This window comes from Lipotes vexillifer, unplaced genomic scaffold (genome assembly GCF_000442215.2).
Source record: "Lipotes vexillifer unplaced genomic scaffold, Lipotes_vexillifer_v1.1 scaffold604, whole genome shotgun sequence".
Classification (NCBI taxonomy): Eukaryota; Metazoa; Chordata; class Mammalia; order Artiodactyla; family Lipotidae; genus Lipotes; species Lipotes vexillifer.
Genome location: NW_006798979.1, coordinates 1458655 through 1480416, shown reverse-complemented (window position 1 = coordinate 1480416; position 21762 = coordinate 1458655). Strand labels below are relative to the sequence as shown.

Sequence of the window (21762 nt, the reverse complement as noted above, 5' to 3'; positions counted from 1 at the left end):
CCTGTGGGATCTTCCCGGACCGGGGCACGAACCCGTATCCCCTGCATCGGCAGGCGGGCTGTCAACCACTGTGCCACCAGGAAAGCCCCCCCCCCATCTTTTTAATGTTGATCTTTCTCATAAGTTAAACTTATTCAGGGATAAATTTATACTTAGTAAAACTTTTTAGGTAAAATAATTCCTAATTTTGTCTTGATGATTGATGCATTTCACTCTTTCAGTAACTATTTGAATACCTACCATGTGTGAAGACTTAGGCTAGGGATCAAGATATAACAACAAGAATTCATCTTTGCTTTTATAGAATTATGTGCAGGAGTGTGGAGATAGTGTGGAAGGCAGAGAAACAACCAAAGTAATGTGATAAAATGCTTTAAGGATACGACACAGAGAGTCACTACAAGAGTACATCACCAGAGCGTCTTCTTAGTGTAAGAGACTCAGAACTCTTCACAAGAGAGTGTTTTTGGAAGAATGTAAAATGCTAATATAAGTTGATTTTTGTGCTCTAATTATGTGTAAAGATTAACGTGCATCTGGACAAAGCCTGGAAGGGAAGATAGATGACAAAATAATTTATTTGCTAAGATGATAAAATTGTGTTACTCATTTCAGTATTCAGTACAAATGAGCCTTTTCCTTCTTTGAAGACCCAGCTCAAGTCCTGGTCTTTCTGTGAAGCTAACGTGTTGGTGCCAGCCTGGTCCTTTCTCCCTCTTCAGATACCGCTGTGTTTGCTTCCCCATGATGCCTATGCGCTGTCATGTGTTAGTGTTTCTTGTTTTAAATGTGCGTAGCTTTACTCGTCCCAACTCAGTTTTACACTCCATAAGACAGGGGCTGGTCTTTTACACTCCTCAACCCTATAGTGCTTTGCACAAAAGCATAGATTGTTATGTGTCTGTGTAGTTTTCTGCTAAATTTGTAGAAATAAATATATCTGATTAGGAAAGTGGATAAGAGTAAAGTTTTATAGAAGATATGATAGATTTAGGACCATAGTTACCAAACCTGGGAACTAAGGGACCTTATTTAAAAATACAAATTTATTGGTCCCTCTTCTGTATATACTGAATCAGATTTTCCAGGGAATAGGAATTGGAACTCTTTGTTTTTTAAGGAAGAATGGCACCTCTTCCAGGTGATTCTTAAGTAGCCAATCTGGCATCTGGTGTTACCAGATTTAGGCAACATGGCTCTAGTGGTAGGGGGGTAAAGGACTATGCCAAGGTAATGGACATTCACAGACTAGAAAGCTTTTTTTTTTTTTTTTTTCTTTAAACACTATAAATCGCTTAAGATGACAGTAGGCAACCATGAAGCTGTTTCTTTTCATCAGTCATAGAATTTATGAGACTCAGTGTCAACATCATCCACTTTCCCAGTATTTTATGGTATTTTTTAAATGACTGAGTAAATAAGTAAAATTAATAAATGAAGATAGTTGATAGCTACTTTTGATTGAAAGTTGTCTGGCTGCCTCAGGAAGTAATTTTGTCTGCTATTTATAAAAAGGAGACAATCTTTTTGTGAATAGCTATACTGAGATATAATGCACATATCATATGATTCACTCTTTAAAGTGTACAGGTTGTTTTAGTTTTTATTATATTCACAGAATTGTGCGACCACCAAAACCAATTTTAGAACGTTTTCATCACCCTCAAAAGAAACACTACCTTTTAGTCACTCCCATTTCCCTCACACCTTCCTATCCCTGGGCAGCCACTGATCTCTTTTCCATATATAGAATTGCCTGTTTTGGACATTTTATATAAATGGAATTGGACAATGTGTGCTGTTTCATGACTGGCTTCTCTCATTTACCATAATGTTTTTAAAGTTCATCAATGTTGTAGCATGTATCAGTACTTAGTTCCTTTTTATTGCCAAAAAGTATTCCATTGTATACATATACCACATATTTATTAATCCACTCATTAGTTGATGGATGTTTGGGTTGTTTCCACTTTTTGGCTACTGTGCTATGAACATTAGTATATGGACTTCTGTGTGCACATACATTTCCATTTCTCCTGAATATACATCCAGGAGTGGGATTGCTGGATCATATAGTAGCTTTATGTTTAACATCTTCAGGAAGCACGCAACTGTTTTCCAAAGTGACCACACTATTCTACATTCCTACAAGTAACGTGTGAGGGTTCCAGTTGCTCCACATCCTCACTTCATTATCTGTCTTTACAGTTATAGCCCTCTTAATGGGTGTGAAGTGGTATCTTATTGTGGTTTGGGTTTGTATTTCCTTAATAGCTAATCGTGTTGAACATCTTTTCATGTGCTTACTGGCCATTTGTAAAGTCTGTTCAGAATCTTTGCCCATTTTTCAATTGCGTTATTTGTCTTTTTATTGTTGAGTTGTAAGATATATACATGTAGTATTATGATTAGATATATATAATTTGCAAATATTTTCTCTCATTCTGTGATTCTGTGGGCTTTTTTTTTTTTTTTTGCGGTACACGGGCCTCTCACTGCTGTGGCCTCTCCCGTGGCGGAGCACAGGCTCCGGACGCGCAGGCTCAGCGGCCATGGCTCACGGGCCCAGCCGCTCCGGGGCATGTGGGATCTTCCCAGACTGGGGCACGAACCCGTGTCCCCTGCATCGGCAGGCGGACTCTCAACCACTGCGCCACCAGGGAAGCCCTCTGTGGGCTTTTTCACGCTCTTGGTAGTGTCCTTTGAAGTACAGAAGTTTTTAATTTTGATGAAGTCCAGTTTATTTTTTCATCTGTTGCTTTTTTGTTTGTTCATCTTTTGGTGTTTTAAGGGACTTTGCCTAACCCAAGATCATGAAGATTTACTCTTACGTTTTCTTCTAAGAGTTTTGTAGTTTTATGTCTGTGATTCATTTTGCATTAATTTTTATGTGTGGCCTAAAGAAGAGGTTTAACTTCATTCATTTGCACGTGCATATACATTTGTTCCAGCACCATTTGTTGAAAAGACTGTTCTTTCCCCCCATAGAATTGTCTTGGCATAAGGCTTTTTTTTTGAGAGTATATTTTATTATTTATTTTTGGCTGCGTCAGGTCTTAGTTGTGGTACACAGGATCTCCGTTGCAGTGTGCTGGCTCCTCGTTGCAGCGCACGGGCTTCTCTCTAGTTGTGGCACGTGGGCTCTGTAGTTGTGACACGCGGGCTCTGTAGTGTGGCCCATGTGCTCGGTAGTTGTGGCATGTGGGCTTAGTTGCCCCACGGCTTGTGGGATCTTAGTTCCTGGACCAGGGATCGAACCCACGTCCCCTGCATTGGGAGGTGGATTCTTAACCACTGGTCTGCCAGGGAAGTCCCAAAGTAATCTTTTTTAATCTAAACATATTTTTGGAAGCATTTGGAGTGAGAAAAATTCAAACACAAAAGGATATTCTGTGAAAAGTAAGTCTCCTTTCACCCCATTCCCCAGTTTTTGTTATCAACCTGGAGGCAACTTTTAAAAATTAGTATTTATATATTCTTTCAGAGTATATATTTTATACACGTACATGTGTCTATATTGATTGATTGAAACCAGAGTTTGGGGTACCTGGAATTATCCTAATATAGAAAGATATATAGATGAGGACTGATGTTTTCTGGGTTCCAAGGTTTCATATTCTCCTCAGTTACTTTACCGTGCATTAACATTTTATGTAGCTCCTGGAAATGAAGTGCCTTGTTTCTTTCCTTCTCCAGACCTTTATTGTAGATTCTTTCTCAGTTATTCAATTTTAATATCCACCTCCCCAAAATTGAAAAAAAAACAAACAATAAAGCAGGCTTTAATCTTTTTCTACGTTATTATTCTGGTATTTATTTCAGGGAGCTTCTGATAATTGGAGGAGTTGCAGCACGGGATCAGCTCTCTGTTTTGGATAATGGGGTAAGTTGTACTTTTAATTTTTAAAAAGTAACACTATGTGCTGTCATTTTGGCAATATAGTTCTGCTGTGTTTCAAGAAAAGTCAAATGAGGCTGAAATTAAACAATGTCAAAAGAGTGTATGTATGTATCAAAAACATCTTACAAGTATGCCTTTTCTTTTCCCAAAAGTGTACAGCATAGTAGTTTCTTCCAAACACCTCATGCAAAATTGCAACATATGTGAATTTTTTTTGGTTTATCTTTTGAGCACCTGCGAATTTCCTTCGCATTTTCATGCATTGAGTTATTTCCTCTGGGGATAATTGAAAAAGAAGCAGCTGGAGTTTAAGAATAGAAATAGAGATAAGGTGGATTGCAGAGAAGGTAGTCTGGCAGTGATCCTTGGGAAGGCTGAAGGATGGTAAGGCAGTGGTTCTAGTAGGAGGGGAGATGAGTTCAGATTCGTGTAAGGGGAAGTCTTAAAGGCTGTGCTGTTACCAAGGATGAAGCTCGGACTGTGATCCTCGTTACTGGGGAAGATGTTTGGGAAACTCTTAACTGCCTGTCAGTTCAGGTACAGGTAGAACTTCATAAAATATTTTGTATGTATGAAGTAACTTTGTCCTTACAAACTTGTCTTTCATTTCCTTCCCTAAACATTTTATCATTTAATCTAAACTGCTTGATACTGAGTTACGGTGAGCAAATATGTTCTCCCCTCATTTGCCTTGGTGCTGCTGTCAAAGGCAATTTCATGCTGAATGGTTTTGATTTGACTTGGTGTGGCATATTAAGAGCAAGGAATCATTACTGTACTTAATACTATTCTAAGATAGTAACATAGCTTTGTTATGTTCTTATTTGATTTGCTATATTTTAATGGTTATAAGAGAGATTTAATATGTTCATTCCCTATCTTGGTTCCTCAAACCCAAATTCACTTTCCACGTAAGTTATTAAGTTTCTTAACTTACATTGTCCAGCTACGGAGCTTTTAGGGAATTAGATCTGCTTTTGCCAGGCAGATCTAAAATTTGGTACTGGCTGAAGCTAATGGCAAAGTAAAGGGAGTGTTACTCCATAGCTTTCCTGGCAGGATTCAGTTCCATTCTACTTAGGGGATGTAATATATTCTCTTTCTGCTCTTCCTTCCATCTTACATTCTCTACTTCTGTTATCTCCCACCACCCTCTGGCACCCTTAGCCCTGTGTTATGTCTTATGCTGCAGGCAGAAGTCAGCTTGGGAGTCAGAGAATAGAACCATGTAATTTTTTTACTCTTTTAAAGTTGCACAGTTATGCAACAAGTGCAGTTAGGCCTGAAGAAGTGGTTGGTGCTATTATCCAAGTCACATAGCTATTTCTCTCAGGCTTTTCCAATTTGACTTTTTGTTTTTAAACCTGAGAGACCGAGTTTCTGTTTTCATGCTGACTACCTGCTGAAATTGAGGAGGGAGGAAACTCGCACAGTGGGTTAGAATCCTTTGGTAAAGAGACATTACCCATAGAACCAGAGTGGTATTGTATTCATTGCTGTGTCCAGCACACTGCTTGGCACATAGTACATTCTTAATACATTGAGTGGGTTTTATTTTCAGACAGTATTTTCTAGATTGAACTGAGACTTGCTTACAGTTATCAACATAGTTGAAACAATAGCTTCGGAAATATCTTTCATTTTTTATGGGCGTTTAAATGCCTTCTACTGGATCAAATTAAAAGTCCATTCAGCACAGTACTTTTTCAGTTTTTCAAGGGGTGAGATATTGAAGTAATGAGACTATAGTGATGAATTAGTTAGGGGATAGTTATGTTTTTAGTCTAGAGTGGAGAACACAAGTGAAAAAGAAGTCATTTTTTGTGCCTGTTGAGAAAGAGTAGAAGTTTTGAATTGTCTGATTTATTGAATGATTTTATATAATTATACCTTATTGTGCTCACACACATACATCCATATACACACTTCAAAAATATTTATCCTTCGCATCCGGAGCCTGTGCTCCACAACGGGAGAGGCCACAACAGTGAGAGGCCCGCGTATCGGAAAAAAAAAAAAAAAAAAAAAAAAAAAGGGCTCCCCGGGGGGCGCAGTGGTTGAGAGTCCGCCTGCTGATGCAGGGTACACGGGTTCGTGCCCCGGTCCGGGAAGATCCCACATGCTGCGGAGCGGCTGGGCCCGTGAGCCATGGCCGCTGAGCCTGCGCATCCGGAGCCTGTGCTCCACAACGGGAGAGGCCACAACAGTGAGAGGCCCGCGTATCGCAAAAAAAAAAAAAAAAAAAAAAATATTTATCCTTTATTGATTACCTTCTAGAAATGGGCCAGGCCCTGCTAAGTGCATTACATACATTTTCTTATTCAGTTCCCACAATAGCCCTTTGTGATGGTCCTCTTCCCCATTTTTACAGATTAGGAAGAGGGCTTATACCAAATATTAAGTAATTTGCCCCAGATCTTACACCTCATAGGTGGAACTTACTTCAAAGCCTATGTTCCTAATCACTATACCATGGACTTGATTAAAAGGTGTGTGTGTGAAAATGGAAAATGTGGCTAATTGGGTGTACTGGCGTTGGCGGCTCATATTCTCTTTGTAGATGTCCTAAAATTTTTATAATAAAAAGCTAAATAAAACTTGTTCTTACTTGAATTAGACCTTTTCTCATGTTTGGACTTTGAGTTTGAATCCCAGTTGGGGTACTTACTAGCTGTATCATCTAAGTTCTTATGACTTTAGAATTCTAAACTTCAGTCTCCTCATTTAAAAACAGGACTAATAATAGTAGTGTTTTCCTTAGTGGTAACATGAAATGAAATAATACCTGTAAAAGGTTAGCACAGCACACGTTCATTATAAGCACTTGACAAGTAGTAATTATTGCTGCTTTTCCTGGATTAGTCAGGTCATCTTCGTTATTAAGTATAACCAAATTTATCAAGCACCTGGCACACTGGGCATCAAATGCACTACATATCTGATCTCTTAATTATCACAACCGTCTTGCAAAGCAGAAAATGTTACCCATTTAAAAAATGAGAAAATTGAAACTAGAAGAGATTAAGTAAGTTGAGGTCACACAGCTGGGTAATGGTGGAACTGGGATTTGGATCCTGATTTAATTTCAGAGTTCCTATAAATTCATTTGATTTTTCACTTGGAAAACAAATTTTATATACTAGACTGTCTATAACAGCTTAAAATGTTACAATCAGTTGCCAAAATCTTCACATTAATTTCAAACCAGATATAAGTTTAATAATACAGCATTATCTAGAACTCCTAGATAATGGAGATTTTGCAGATTTGAAGTTGACTATGACTACCTCAATATGCATGTTTTTATTGTAAGTAGACCATGGCTATTTTATTGTAAGTAGACCATGGCTATTCTAAGGTGATTACAACAGTTCTTCAGTTTTCTTAAGGTGCTTTTTTTGGATATTTTTTAGGTAGATATAGTTGTTGGTACTCCAGGAAGACTGGATGATTTGGTGTCAACTGGAAAGCTGAACTTATCCCAAGTTAGATTCCTGGTCCTGGATGAAGCTGTATGTTAAAATATACTCATGCTTTTAAAAAAATATATTTGCTTATGTTTTGGGGGATAAGATATGTGAAATGGTGAAGAAAAAATACAATTTAGTCATGATCCCAATACCTAGAGAGAAACATAGTTACCAGTTTGGTGTATTTTCATTCACTGCTTAATATTTATAGTAAATACTATTTGATGTAGTTGCAATCAGGCTATTTAGAATCTGGGAAATCTTTTTTAGAAAAATATGGTACATAAGTATTTCATGTCATTATTTATGAACAATTTTTAAAGGTTGTCTAATGGTCTCTTATATGCGCACTTCATGGCTTATTTAACCACCCTTATTACTAGACATGTAGGTTTGTTTTGTACTCCAAATAGTTACCTTGTTTGTACATAACTTTTTTTTTTTTTTTTACACATTACAAATTACATTAATATGCTTTGGGCTCTTGAGATATAGCTCCAAGTTATTTTCAAGATGAGGTAGATTTTCAACAGTGAAGGTCTTTGCTTTTTCATATTAGAGTCATATTCTTAAGGAGATATGGGAGTTACTAACTCATATTCATTTTAGAATACCAGAGTATGGTTTTTGAGTTATTTATTGTCAGCTTCTTCATATTATAGTCACATGGGCTTTAAAGTTGAATTTACAGCTTGCCTTTAAATATCCAGTAGAAAATAATTACTTTGAAAGTATGGAGATATATATGTGTATGAATTAGTTTCTTTATCTTATATTTTGCAATTGATTTAGAAAAGAAAGATTTAGATACTGATTAAAAAGCTTATGTTCTTTGCTTCTCATGCAGGATGGGCTTCTTTCTCAAGGTTACTCTGATTTTATAAATAGGATTCACAATCAGATTCCTCAGATTACCTCTGATGGAAAAAGACTTCAGGTATGAAATAACTAATGCATTTAAAATACATGTAGACAATTGTTAGGTATTCATGCTTACATTTTTTGTTTTACATTCATGTTTTAGTGTACTCTGATTACGTTAACTGCTGTATGGAACATTTTCTTCATTAACTGATTAAGTAGTACACACAAAGGAAACAGTCTTATGAGCTGCTTTTAGAAATAAAGGTGAAGGGAATTTAAGGAAATTACTTAGGTGTAACAGAAGACTATAAGTAAAAAATTCGTAATCGTTATTTTTGTTTTCTACAGAGCATTTAGGGCTTATATCCAAGACTCTTGAGTACTGCTTCCTCTTTGAAGGAGAAATGTCTTGAAGTGTTGAAAAACAGTTATTTCCTTAGTAATTATTTCTTAAAATATTACTCTTTCTCATTCTGTTTTCTTAGGAAGAATTCAAGAGGAGAGGCTTTTAAGAGCAGGGGAGAAGTTTATGGCTTTAGATTTTTAAAAACCTTTTCATCTTACTTAGTTTTTGTAGGACCTTGGGGAATAGATGGCATGATTTCTGTGGCAGTGAGGGGACTGAAGCTCAGAGAGATTAACCCGCCCAAAGTCACACCACTAGTTGTTGCCGCAGAGTCAGGTATTGAACTTGTCTCAGATTCCAGGCTTAGCGTACTTCGTGCCCCACATCTGTATTCATATGCTAGAATCATTATGATTATAAAAGCTTATCTAAATTTTGGTTTTTCTATTCTTAGGTGATTGTTTGCTCAGCCACTTTGCACTCTTTTGATGTGAAGAAACTGTCTGAGAAGATCATGCACTTTCCCACCTGGGTTGATTTGAAAGGAGAAGACTCTGTTCCAGATACTGTCCACCATGTTGTTGTCCCAGTGAATCCCAAAGCTGACAGACTCTGGGAAAGGCTTGGGAGAAACCACATTAGGGTAAGTACTTTATAACGTTCACATTTGTGTAGAGTAAAGCATTCATAAACTAGTTTAACCTTGAGCTCTTCATGATGCTTAAAGCAACCAGACATTGTACCTTTAAGAAAAGAGAAGTCTGGCACATTGACCAGAAGAGTTTAGGTCTGTTAGGTACGGAATAAGTGATGGGCTCATACTTTACTTTTCTCTCTCTATAAAGTTACTTTTGTGATCATCTTTCTTGACATAGGTTTTGTAAATAAATAGGATTACCTGTGTATATATAGGTCTAATTTCTGATATAATGATTTCCATTTTTAGTAGCGTTTTAGAATCTTCTTGATGTGCCTTATTTTTCTAAATATCAGTTTCATGAGTCCATCATCTCACCTTTTCACCATTGTTAGATTTACCTTTATATAATAAGGGTATGCTTATTCTAAATACAATCTTTTGAAAACCACCTTTGATTTTTTATTATCATATTTAAAATTGATTAGCCTTAGACCTATAATTAATAAAGGGTTTTTCTGAATCTGGAGAATGGTTTTGCCTATAGATTATAAAGGTATATGTCTGAAATGCCATCTAAAGGTAGATACAGTTCTCCCTTTATGAAAAGATACCTGTTCTGAATCATTACTTAACCCTTCCCCACTCCTGTTTTATCCTTTCCTTTTGACAGACTGATGAAGTACATGCAAAAGATAACACAAGACCTGGTGCAAACGGCCCAGGTGAGTTAGAAGAGCCAATAAAATGCGTGGAAAGAGTTTGAAAACGAACTGATCTGTTTTACTGAATGTATGCCCTGTCTACTCTCATGAAGGAACAGGAAATCTGAAACTAAAAGGAACAAAAATAATTTTAAAATGGGGGGAAAGCTGATATCAGTCAGCTTAGAGGAATATTAATCACTGAATTTAAGATATTAGTCTCCTGGCATCCAAATCACAAATAGTTTGGATTATACAATTCTCATTTTTCCAGGAAGCCAGCAAATTTCTCTGGCCACAGGTTGTATTTTAGCCCTGGATTCCAAGAGAAATGTCATGTAGATTCTTCATATCTGGCAGTTGAGTAACAAAGGAACATGTCTTTAGCTACAACCCTGTGAAGGATACAGAAATGATCCTGAGATGATTCTTTTTGTGTGTAAGTGTACAATTCGATAGCATTGAGTACATTCCTACTGTGCAATCGTCACCACTATCCATCTCCAGAACTATTTTATCTTCCCATACTGAAACTCCATATCATTAAATATTTATCAAGTTTTAAAAAGCCTAAAATGAATTGATTCAATGAAGATACTTCTATGCAGAATTGAGACAGTTTGTGTCAGGTACATAATGTTTCAAAGATACATGAAGATCCAGCATGTTACAAGGATAGTGTTTAGAGAACCTAGAAGAGATCTGAAACCCATTAGGCCACATGTCTGATATCACATGTCTCAAGTGGATCATCAGCAAGGGTTAGACTGCATTTTGTTCATAGTTGGATTCATTGGTAGATTTTTAACAAGTATCTAAAAGGTGAATTATCTGAAATTTTGATTGAAGACAGTCCCTTTGAACTCAGTTTTATGTGTAGCTCCAAATTTATGAGGTGTATGCTCAGCCATCCTTATTGTTGGAGAGGAGCAGACACTGATAGTCAAAATAATAATGTATCATCCCGTTGATTGGGAATGCATTTTATAAAATAAAAATTTTTTACTGCCTCATATATTTTTCCTTTTAAAAGTTTTGCTTAGTTTTTACTACAATTAGAGACGACTAGAGAGACCTTAGAAATATGTTGGATTACAAAATTAAAATTTTGCTTTATATAATTGTAGAGTAACTATAGCCCAGCTTCACACTGAAAAGTAGACATTTGGAGGATGGCAACTAAGAAGTTACTAACTAGGTTTGACGTAAAATATTTATTTCATAGAGTGAAGTTTGAACTTTCTGGTGTTTAGATTGATTTAGAAAGTACATTTATTATTTTTTAAAGAGGTTAAAGTAATTGAGTAAACATTTATTGAACATTTAGGGAAGTTAATGCAAGGCAGAATACGATTAGTTCTCAATGAGAGGTAAGAACAAAGTTTTGCTGTGGGTATGTATTTCTGTTTATTCGTGTGTGTGTGTGTGTGTGTGTGTGTGTGTACATGTGCATTTTCCCTTATAAGAGGTATGGTTATAGGTGTTTTGGTATCCCATAAACTGGCATAAAAAACATTAAGAGAAACAAAAATGAATGAGCAAGTGGATTATCTCACCATTTCACCCTATCTTTTTATTTCTTGGTTTTGTCTATAATACTTGTATTAAAGTAGAGTTTTTTAGGTGAGTGAAGCAGTAAGTCTGTAATTATGTGTGTTCATGACAATTTCAGATTGAAATTCTGATGGGTTTTTTTGTTGTTGTTGTGTTGCTCAAGAGATGTGGTCTGAAGCTATTAAAATCCTGAAGGGGGAGTATGCTGTCCGAGCAATCAAGGAACACAAGATGGATCAAGCAATTATTTTCTGTAGAACCAAAATCGACTGTGATAACTTGGAGCAGTATTTTATGCAACAAGGAGGAGGTAATGTTTCCTCACTTGAAATAAATTGTGTTTATTTTCTCACTTAATAGATTGTTAGTCTCATGTTGATGCAGTGTAGCGTGGATGCCCAGATTTTAAAGCAACGATGTAGGAAAGACAATGAGATAATTTTCCACATAGGTACAGTTTCACTACAGTGAAGATGAATCACAGCATTCTAAGGCCCTTAAATCATTTGGAAGAAGGGTAAAGTTTTTGATTGATGTTAAAATTTCAAGTGTAATCATTAAATAATAGAATGTATATCTTCTAAATCAATAAATGAGAAAAAACCTTCATCTAAAAAAAAGGCAAGGAAGGAAGGAAGGGTGGAAATGAGAAAAAGCAGAGCAGTTGGAAATTATAGAGTAATAACGGCTGGTGGAAAAATCTGAGCGTATGGATAAACACTATAGTATTTATCAGTGGACTGAAGTCTTCTGATGAAGATCATAGATTGTTAGACTGGATAAAATATAGCTGTATGTTGTTTACAAGAAACATACCTAAAACCTGAGGACATGGATAGATCGAAAGGAAGGGGAATGAAAAAATTTATGTATGTGTCAGCTAAAAGACTAATTAAAAGAAAGTTGGTCTAACTGTATTAATGGAGATGTCATAGACTTTAAGGCAAAAATATTACTAGGAATAAAAATATTACTAGGAATAAAAGGGGTAATAAAATATTCAGTCTACAATGAAGATATAATGATTATAACTTTATGCTCCTCATAATTAATGTTAAATATATAAACCAACCTGAGAAAATGTTCAGTATAATCAGTCATTAGAGAAATGCAAAATAAAACCACAATGTAATACAATTGTACACTCAGAGTGACTAGATCAAAAATACTTAAAACACCAAATTTTGGTGAGGATGTGGAGAAACCGGAGCTCATACATTGTTGAAGCACAGTCACTTAGGCAAAAGGTCTTATTACAGTTTTTTATAAAATTAAACATTGCCGTCTTATGGCCTAGCAATTCAGCTCCTGAGTATTGGCTCAAGATAAGTCAGAATATATATTGAAGAAAGATGTGTGCAAGATGGTCATAGCACTTCACTTACAATGGCCCCAAACTGTACACCAAGAGGCCATTAATAGGAGAATGGCTAAACAATGCAAAATATCTGTACAGTGGAATACTTACTACTCAGCACTGCAAAGGCATGGACTGCTGATTGACCTAAAAATGGTGGGTGAATCTCAGAAGCATTATGCTGAATGAAAGAATTCTTACACAAGAGTACAGGCTGTATGATCTGATTTGTGTGAAGTTCTAGAAGAGCCAGAACTAATCTATGATGAGAGAAAAACCAGAACAGTGGTTGTCCCCAGGAAGGTGTGAGTGTGGATAACTGGGAAAGGGCATGAAGGTACTTTGTGGATGATATTCGTGTTCTGTATCTTGATAGGGCTTTGGGCTACATGGGTGTATGCATTTGTCAAAACTCAGAAAGTGTACACTTAAGGTTTGTACATTTCCTTGTATGTAACTTTAACGTCAACAAGAGAACAAACCTGAACAAATACTGCACTCTAGTTAATGATATGCATGTTGAACTGTGTACTGATACTTGCAGTTTACCTTGAAATGCTTCAAAAATATAAAAGTGAGTTGATAGAGAGGGATGGATAGATATGTGGTAAAGCAAGTATAGTCAATGTTAATGGTTATTTTTACTTTATCTATTTTCCCAACACATCTTATATTCTCAAACATATAGCAAAACTGAAAGAATTCTCAGTGACTATTACTACTCTGGTCTGAACGGCACTGCTTTTTGTTACCGTGTCTACTTGAAGACTTTCTTTTTTAGGATTGGCTACCACTGCACTTGCCTCTAAAATACCTCTTCTCCATCCTTCCAGTTTGCTGCTTCTAATCTGCTTTGGCCAGGAAACCAGATAACTAAGTTGTTTAGAATACCTCGAGGAGGGCAGGCTTGTGGTCGTGGCCTTTTAGTAAGGGCATGAACTTCCTGATGCCTATTTTGGTTCTTCCAAGAATAATCTCTTTTGTTTACTTTTTGGTTCTTCGCTTTACATGGGTTAGGTGAGGTTCCTGGTGTACACAGAAACTACCACTGCAGATTGGGAAAGGTTACTTAAAATGTCCTTCAAAGCAAATCAGTTTTAATGCTCGTGGAGTTCATTTTAAGGGTATTTCACCTATGACAGAAACTGTGTTAACCGTGGTTTATGACAAGTTGGGGTATATATTTCCATAGAATTATACCCCAACTGGTAGAGTCTAAATGTTGCTGGTTTTTTTGACATAGTCTTAGTCGTAATCTTTTCCGAGGTTAACTGTTTAATGTGCTTTTCACTAGGACCTGATAAAAAGGGTCACCAGTTCTCATGTGTTTGTCTTCATGGTGACAGAAAGCCTCATGAGAGGAAGCAAAACTTGGAAAGATTCAAGGTACTGACATTTAGTGACTGCATTTCCTCCAAACGTAAGAGGGGAGTTGTATCTAGTTTTAATCAGTTCCAGTTAATATTAAAGCAATTCTTGTCCTAGAAATTACAAAATACTTCTGCCCTATTGTTACGTCCTCATCACAGCAGGGCTTTGTCATCTTTAACAGTCAAATGGTAAATTACGTGTTCTCCATCAGCACAACACTACTTGATAAGAATTTTCAACTTAAGGAAGTTTGAGTTAAATTATTTCAGGTAGATATTTTTAAGAGAAGTATCAATGTAATACAATTGTACACTCAGAGTGACTAGATCAAAAATACTTAAAACACCAAATTTTGGTGAGGATGTGGAGAAACCGGAGCTCATACATTGTTGAAGCACAGTCACTTAGGCAAAAGGTCTTATTACAGTTTTTTATAAAATTAAACATTGCCGTCTTATGGCCTAGCAATTCAGCTCCTGAGTATTGGCTCAAGATAAGTCAGAATATATATTGAAGAAAGATGTGTGCAAGATGGTCATAGCACTTCACTTACAATGGCCCCAAACTGTACACCAAGAGGCCATTAATAGGAGAATGGCTAAACAATGCAAAATATCTGTACAGTGGAATACTTACTACTCAGCACTGCAAAGGCATGGACTGCTGATTGACCTAAAAATGGTGGGTGAATCTCAGAAGCATTATGCTGAATGAAAGAATTCTTACACAAGAGTACAGGCTGTATGATCTGATTTGTGTGAAGTTCTAGAAGAGCCAGAACTAATCTATGATGAGAGAAAAACCAGAACAGTGGTTGTCCCCAGGAAGGTGTGAGTGTGGATAACTGGGAAAGGGCATGAAGGTACTTTGTGGATGATATTCGTGTTCTGTATCTTGATAGGGCTTTGGGCTACATGGGTGTATGCATTTGTCAAAACTCAGAAAGTGTACACTTAAGGTTTGTACATTTCCTTGTATGTAACTTTAACGTCAACAAGAGAACAAACCTGAACAAATACTGCACTCTAGTTAATGATATGCATGTTGAACTGTGTACTGATACTTGCAGTTTACCTTGAAATGCTTCAAAAATATAAAAGTGAGTTGATAGAGAGGGATGGATAGATATGTGGTAAAGCAAGTATAGTCAATGTTAATGGTTATTTTTACTTTATCTATTTTCCCAACACATCTTATATTCTCAAACATATAGCAAAACTGAAAGAATTCTCAGTGACTATTACTACTCTGGTCTGAACGGCACTGCTTTTTGTTACCGTGTCTACTTGAAGACTTTCTTTTTTAGGATTGGCTACCACTGCACTTGCCTCTAAAATACCTCTTCTCCATCCTTCCAGTTTGCTGCTTCTAATCTGCTTTGGCCAGGAAACCAGATAACTAAGTTGTTTAGAATACCTCGAGGAGGGCAGGCTTGTGGTCGTGGCCTTTTAGTAAGGGCATGAACTTCCTGATGCCTATTTTGGTTCTTCCAAGAATAATCTCTTTTGTTTACTTTTTGGTTCTTCGCTTTACATGGGTTAGGTGAGGTTCCTGGTGTACACAGAAACTACCACTGCAGATTGGGAAAGGTTACTTAAAATGTCCTTCAAAGCAAATCAGTTTTAATGCTCGTGGAGTTCATTTTAAGGGTATTTCACCTATGACAGAAACTGTGTTAACCGTGGTTTATGACAAGTTGGGGTATATATTTCCATAGAATTATACCCCAACTGGTAGAGTCTAAATGTTGCTGGTTTTTTTGACATAGTCTTAGTCGTAATCTTTTCCGAGGTTAACTGTTTAATGTGCTTTTCACTAGGACCTGATAAAAAGGGTCACCAGTTCTCATGTGTTTGTCTTCATGGTGACAGAAAGCCTCATGAGAGGAAGCAAAACTTGGAAAGATTCAAGGTACTGACATTTAGTGACTGCATTTCCTCCAAACGTAAGAGGGGAGTTGTATCTAGTTTTAATCAGTTCCAGTTAATATTAAAGCAATTCTTGTCCTAGAAATTACAAAATACTTCTGCCCTATTGTTACGTCCTCATCACAGCAGGGCTTTGTCATCTTTAACAGTCAAATGGTAAATTACGTGTTCTCCATCAGCACAACACTACTTGATAAGAATTTTCAACTTAAGGAAGTTTGAGTTAAATTATTTCAGGTAGATATTTTTAAGAGAAGTATCATTAGATAGTTAAATCATGTCTGGGGGCCCTTTTTTTTTTTTTTTTTTTTAATAATTTGTAACAATACCCATAGGGAGCTTAATCTGTAGATTCAGACAGGTATCAGAATACCTGTTTTGTAGAATTAAATATATTTTGAATTATTTGGGATAGACTGTCACAGTTAAGTGATTTCAGCACATGAACAGGTTGTATAGCTTTTCGTGTAGATGGGTTGGGCTGAGCCATTTAGAACTCAAGGTCAGTGGCCTCCACCCACAAGCATTCTCATCATTTATCACAGTGTGTTTACCCAGTGTATAGTACCAATGTCATTTCTCTCAGACCCATAATATGAAAAAAGGAAGTACTGGGCTTAAAAATTTTGGATTACGTTTCCATGCTGAGCATAATTGGTGTGGATGTTAACACATCACAGGGGGGGACTCCCCTGGTGGCACAGTGGTTAAGAATCTGCCTGCCAAGGCAGGGGACACAGATTCGAGCCCTGGTCTGGGACGATCCCACATGCCATGGAGCAACTAAGCCCGTGCGCCACAACTACTGAGCCTGTGCTCTAGAGCCTGTGAGCCACAACTACTGAAGCCCGCATGCTCTAGGGCCCTCATGCCACAACTACTGAGCCCACGTGCTGCAACCACTGAAGCCTGTGCACCTAGAACCCGTGCTCCGCAACAAGAGAAGCTCCCGCAATGAGAAGCCCGCGCACCGCAACGAAGAGTAGCCCCCGCTCGCTGCAACTAGAGGAAGCCTGCGCGCAGCAACGAAGGCCCAACATAGCCAAAAATAATAATTAATTAAATTAATTTTTAAATTAATTAAATTAATTAATTTTTAAAAATCACATGGCCTCATTTCAGCATTTATGCCACCCTTCTCTATCCTGGCATTTTGTTGGACCAGAAGTCAGTATGCCCCTCACCCCCTCCAAATCTCTAACTTTGCTGTGCCTTGCAGCACAAATGACATCTGAAGGCTAATTGGTATATTCTTGGTGAGAACACCAGGGGCCCAGTCTCCTTAGGATTTTATCTGTTGTCACAGAAAGTGTAACCTTGAGGTAAAATATCTAGTATTCTGAATTATTTTAATACAAGGGTAAAAGTAAAGCTTATGTTTTTTACATTTTATTCTGTCTTATGTTTTGAATTACCGGTCAGGATTTCTAAAGATGAAGCCAAATTTTAGCAATGGTTTAAGAACTTTTATGTGGAAAAAGCAAAGATGAATCCAGTCATTGATTTATTCACCTTAAATGTCATATTTCGGCAAATTATAACTTAAAAGTGCAATACTTGTTCCAGTGAATTATCAATGACTAGACCGCTAATATGATACGAATACATTAGTTGTTAGAGGTCTCGTTTAGTGGAAAGATGGTATTTGTGGGGTTTTTTTAGTATATATACTAATAAAGTCCTTTCTCTCCTCTCTGTTCTCTTTAGAAAGGAGATGTAAGATTCTTGATTTGCACAGATGTAGCCGCCAGAGGAATTGATATCCATGGTGTTCCTTATGGTAAAAACAAAGTTTTTATGCTTGCAGTTTGAATTTTATGGAATTCAAAGGAAACCATTTAATGTGTTTGAAATACTCAGAACATCAAACATCACATATGTTTGAAAATTTTAGGAACTGTTGTCAATTGGTAGTAATTGCTTTTATTTACAGTTATAAATGTCACCTTGCCTGATGAAAAGCAAAACTACGTCCATCGAATCGGTAGAGTAGGAAGAGCTGAAAGGTACTCTGTCATTTTTTTTTGTCCTTTTTAAGCTTCTGTACTTCAGGAATAAAGTCTAATAAAGACTTTTAAAATCTTTCAGGATGGGGCTGGCCATTTCCCTGGTGGCAACAGAAAAAGAGAAGGTAATCTTTTCAGTGCTGTATTATATTCATTGTTTGTGTCGTCATTTTAGATGTTGGAAATAAAAGCAGTTTGATTTTTTCATTTACATTGAATTCCGTTGCGTATGGAATATAAATGAACTTTTTAATGGCATCTTTTTCTCTTTATTCATTGAATGGACGACTAGTAGGATAAAGTTTAGAAAGGAAAAATATGAAATGTAATTTTCCCTAAAGCTTTCATATAATTTTCAGTGAAAAGTATTTAAACCCTCTCTGGCATCATGCCATGGCAGACTTTTTATGGGAGAGAGGGTTAACTTATTATTTTGGTATAAACTGATACAATAATTTGATACAGATTTACAGAAAAGCTGCAAGAGTAAGGAACTCCCACACACTCATTCCCCAAACTGCTTGTTCATTTTGCTTTTTGCTCTTTGCTTTATGGTACTGATGAACCTAGTGGCAGGGCAGGAATAGAGATGTAGACGTGGAGGGTGGACTTGAGGACACTGGGCGGGGAGGGGCGAAGCTGGGGCGAAGTGAGAGGAGCATCGACATCTACACACTACCGAATGTAAAATAGTTGGCTGGTGGGAAGCAGCAGCATAGCACAGGGGGTTCAGCTCGGTGCTTTGCGATGACCTAGAGGGGTGGGATAGGGAGGGTGGGAGGGAGGCTCAAGAGGGAGGGGACATGGGGGCATATGTATGCATATGGCTGATTCACTTTGGTATACAACAGAAATTAACACATTATTGTGAAGCAATTATACTCCAATAAACATCTATTAAAAAAATTTTTTTAAATCTTATAGAAAACATTTGAACTTCATTTTTGATACTAATCTTGATATAGCATTCTCCAGTATTTACTTTTCTCATTATTTTTATCTGAGAATTCCTTTCTATAACTGACATCTGTTTTAGAAAAACGTTTGGATTCCTTTCAAAAAGGACTCTTTCAAAAGACCTAGTTAGTGAGCTACTAATAGTGGTAGGAACTGGATGACAGACCATACCTGCAATCTATTTTTCTTGTGCTCTGAGGACAGAAAATGTTAAAAAACTAATTGAGAACAAAGATATCTAGCATGTTTCAGTCTCCGTACATGTTAATCTTCGTAGGTTTGGTACCACGTATGTAGCAGCCGTGGAAAAGGGTGTTACAACACAAGACTCAAGGAAGACGGTGGCTGTACCATATGGTACAATGAGATGCAGGTAAGGCTCACAGAGTCTTATTAAAATTGGTAGGAATAGACTGCATTTCTCTGTAAAAATTATGTATCAGCTCTTGTCTATTTGTGAATTGTGAGAATTAATGAGTGATTATGTTATGGTAGTTCATAAATTGTAACCTGTGAGTTCATCTCTTCAGAAATCTTACTTCCATTTATACTAAGTATTACAGCCTTCCTGGTTTTATTTAATGCTGTTAAAACGCAACTCTGTCGATTTCCTCTCCCTTTCTTAGTTGCTGTCTGAGATAGAAGAACATCTGAACTGTACCATTTCGCAGGTTGAGCCAGATATAAAGGTACCAGTGGATGAATTTGATGGGAAAGTTACTTATGGTCAAAAAAGAGCTGCTGGTGGTAAGCTTTGAATTACTTTTAATTCTGTTTTAAATGTGAATGTGTCCCTTTTTTGAGCTTCAGTTTAAGAAGAGAGTATTTCATTTCCTTATGTTTAGTGTATATTTTTAGCATATTAATCATTCCCTCCTTATTAGTCTTACAGCACTTTATTCATACTTGTCTTGCAGCATTTTTTATTGTGTGATCTGTATGTGAATGGACAGCAGCTTAGCTGTTTCTCTTGAGGTGTCAATGTCATAAGAGTAGTTGAAAATTTATGGAATTATTAGGAAACAAGAGAATAATGGTAATTTTGAACAAGGGGTAACCCAGGATACTATTTATTCCCTTTGCCTGCAATGCTCTTAGCTCATTCCTGAAATTTTTTAAAGATTCAGGCTAAACTGGTGGTTTCTAAACCAAGGAAAAGAGAATAGGGGAGGGGTTGGTAGGGGTATTGGGACAGCTGTTAGTAAGGAACGCCTAATCATTTATTTTAATTGATTTAACACTTTTAGAACTCAGTTTTGTAGATAACTTGCTCAGTAGTACATTTTTGTTGCTAGGAGCAACGTTTAACTTGATGTAATTGAGCCAAAGCATTGCTGACAAGTTATTTCAAGCATGTCATTTACATTACTTTGTGATTCCTGTGTGTGATACAGGTGGAAACTATAAAGGCCATGTGGATATTTTGGCACCTACGGTTCAAGAGCTGGCTGCCCTTGAAAAGGAGGCACAGACGTCTTTCCTGCATCTTGGCTATCTTCCTAACCAGTTGTTCAGAACCTTCTGATTTTAACATACACTGAATAAGATTTGAATAATAGAAGTCTATAGTCTTAAAACTCTAAAATAGTTGTACTGCTTCCAAGCAGCAGTATTTATAGTAACTTAAGCTATTAATGCTAACTCTTGCATGTCAAGAAACATCAGTCTTAGGAATTCTCCATAGAATGGCAACCTAATGAAAATAATAAATTTGATGACTATATTTTCATGAAAGTTTGTGTCTTATTTTAAAATTATTTTATAGTTTTTCAAGAAAGCTCTGGGTTTATGAAGTAAAGTTTATGGGTATGTGCATTCGGCAGAGGACCTGTGTGGAATTTTCACAAGAAGTGGTCCTAAATAGAGACAGCCTTGAGACGGTCATGGTCGCCTCGGTATATGCTGAAGCTAGAGAAGAGTCATGGCGTGAAAGAAAAGTGTATGATCCTAAGGTGGAAGGACAGCTGGGTTAGTTTGGAGGCCTAGAGTTTTTCAGGGACTTAGAAAAGGTCCTGTGTCTAAGGACTGATGACTGATTTGGTGATGGTGACAGTGAAGATGTATTTCTGAAGGGTTATTTTCTTTTTAAGAACCTTTCTTTCCAGGTGATACATACTGTAAAGATAAAACTATTCTAATGTCCCTCTAGGTCTTAAAATGAAATTTAAAGGCCGTTCTTTGAAATACATTTCCTCAAACCCTCTTGCCTAAAATACCAGAAGGAAAAGGGAAAATTTATATAGATACAATTGAATTGTTGCTTTGTACCTTTTGACTCTTATTTATAAAGTAGTATCTTTGGGAAAATTATTCTTACCCTAGAGATTCCTTAATAGCACAGGCTATTATAATTCCTTATATGATGTTTTTTAAATCTTTTAGCACTGAAATATTTTCTTCAAACAAAATCTTGAGTGAAATTCACAGTGTAAGCAGTGGGAAAACGATTACCTAGTATATTGAGTCCTAGTTTATGTGAAACGATTATGAGGATTCCATTCTTTCACTTGTATCTAGAACAGTCGTCTTTGCTTTTTTTTGTTTTCTACTACATAAAACAAGTAGTTTTTCTTTTATTTAGCAAGTAAGGGGGGTGGTTTACAGAATAGATTCATTCCTTTTTGTGACTTTTGTGACTTTTTTTTTTTTTTTTTTTTTTTTTTTTTT

General features: G+C 36.7%; 1 protein-coding gene across 2 annotated transcripts in view; it reads left to right on the top strand.

The window, feature by feature from the left end:
- Positions 1 to 20829, top strand: part of DDX1 (DEAD-box helicase 1) — a 36489-nt gene extending 15660 nt beyond the window's left edge. Inside the window, exons 14-26 of one of the 2 annotated variants that reach the window (XM_007471209.1) lie at positions 3823 to 3883; positions 7315 to 7413; positions 8219 to 8308; positions 9036 to 9224; positions 9892 to 9943; positions 11640 to 11786; positions 14128 to 14219; positions 17840 to 17912; positions 18066 to 18138; positions 18221 to 18263; positions 19373 to 19468; positions 19722 to 19842; positions 20490 to 20829. In XM_007471209.1, the coding sequence (XP_007471271.1) occupies positions 3823 to 3883; positions 7315 to 7413; positions 8219 to 8308; positions 9036 to 9224; positions 9892 to 9943; positions 11640 to 11786; positions 14128 to 14219; positions 17840 to 17912; positions 18066 to 18138; positions 18221 to 18263; positions 19373 to 19468; positions 19722 to 19842; positions 20490 to 20620 (1267 nt within the window). In that variant the 3' untranslated portion in view covers positions 20621 to 20829. The remainder of the gene's footprint in view (positions 1 to 3822; positions 3884 to 7314; positions 7414 to 8218; positions 8309 to 9035; positions 9225 to 9891; positions 9944 to 11639; positions 11787 to 14127; positions 14220 to 17839; positions 17913 to 18065; positions 18139 to 18220; positions 18264 to 19372; positions 19469 to 19721; positions 19843 to 20489) is intronic. The other variant, XM_007471210.1, reaches the window with a different exon arrangement.
- The last annotated feature ends 933 nt before the right edge of the window (positions 20830 to 21762 follow it).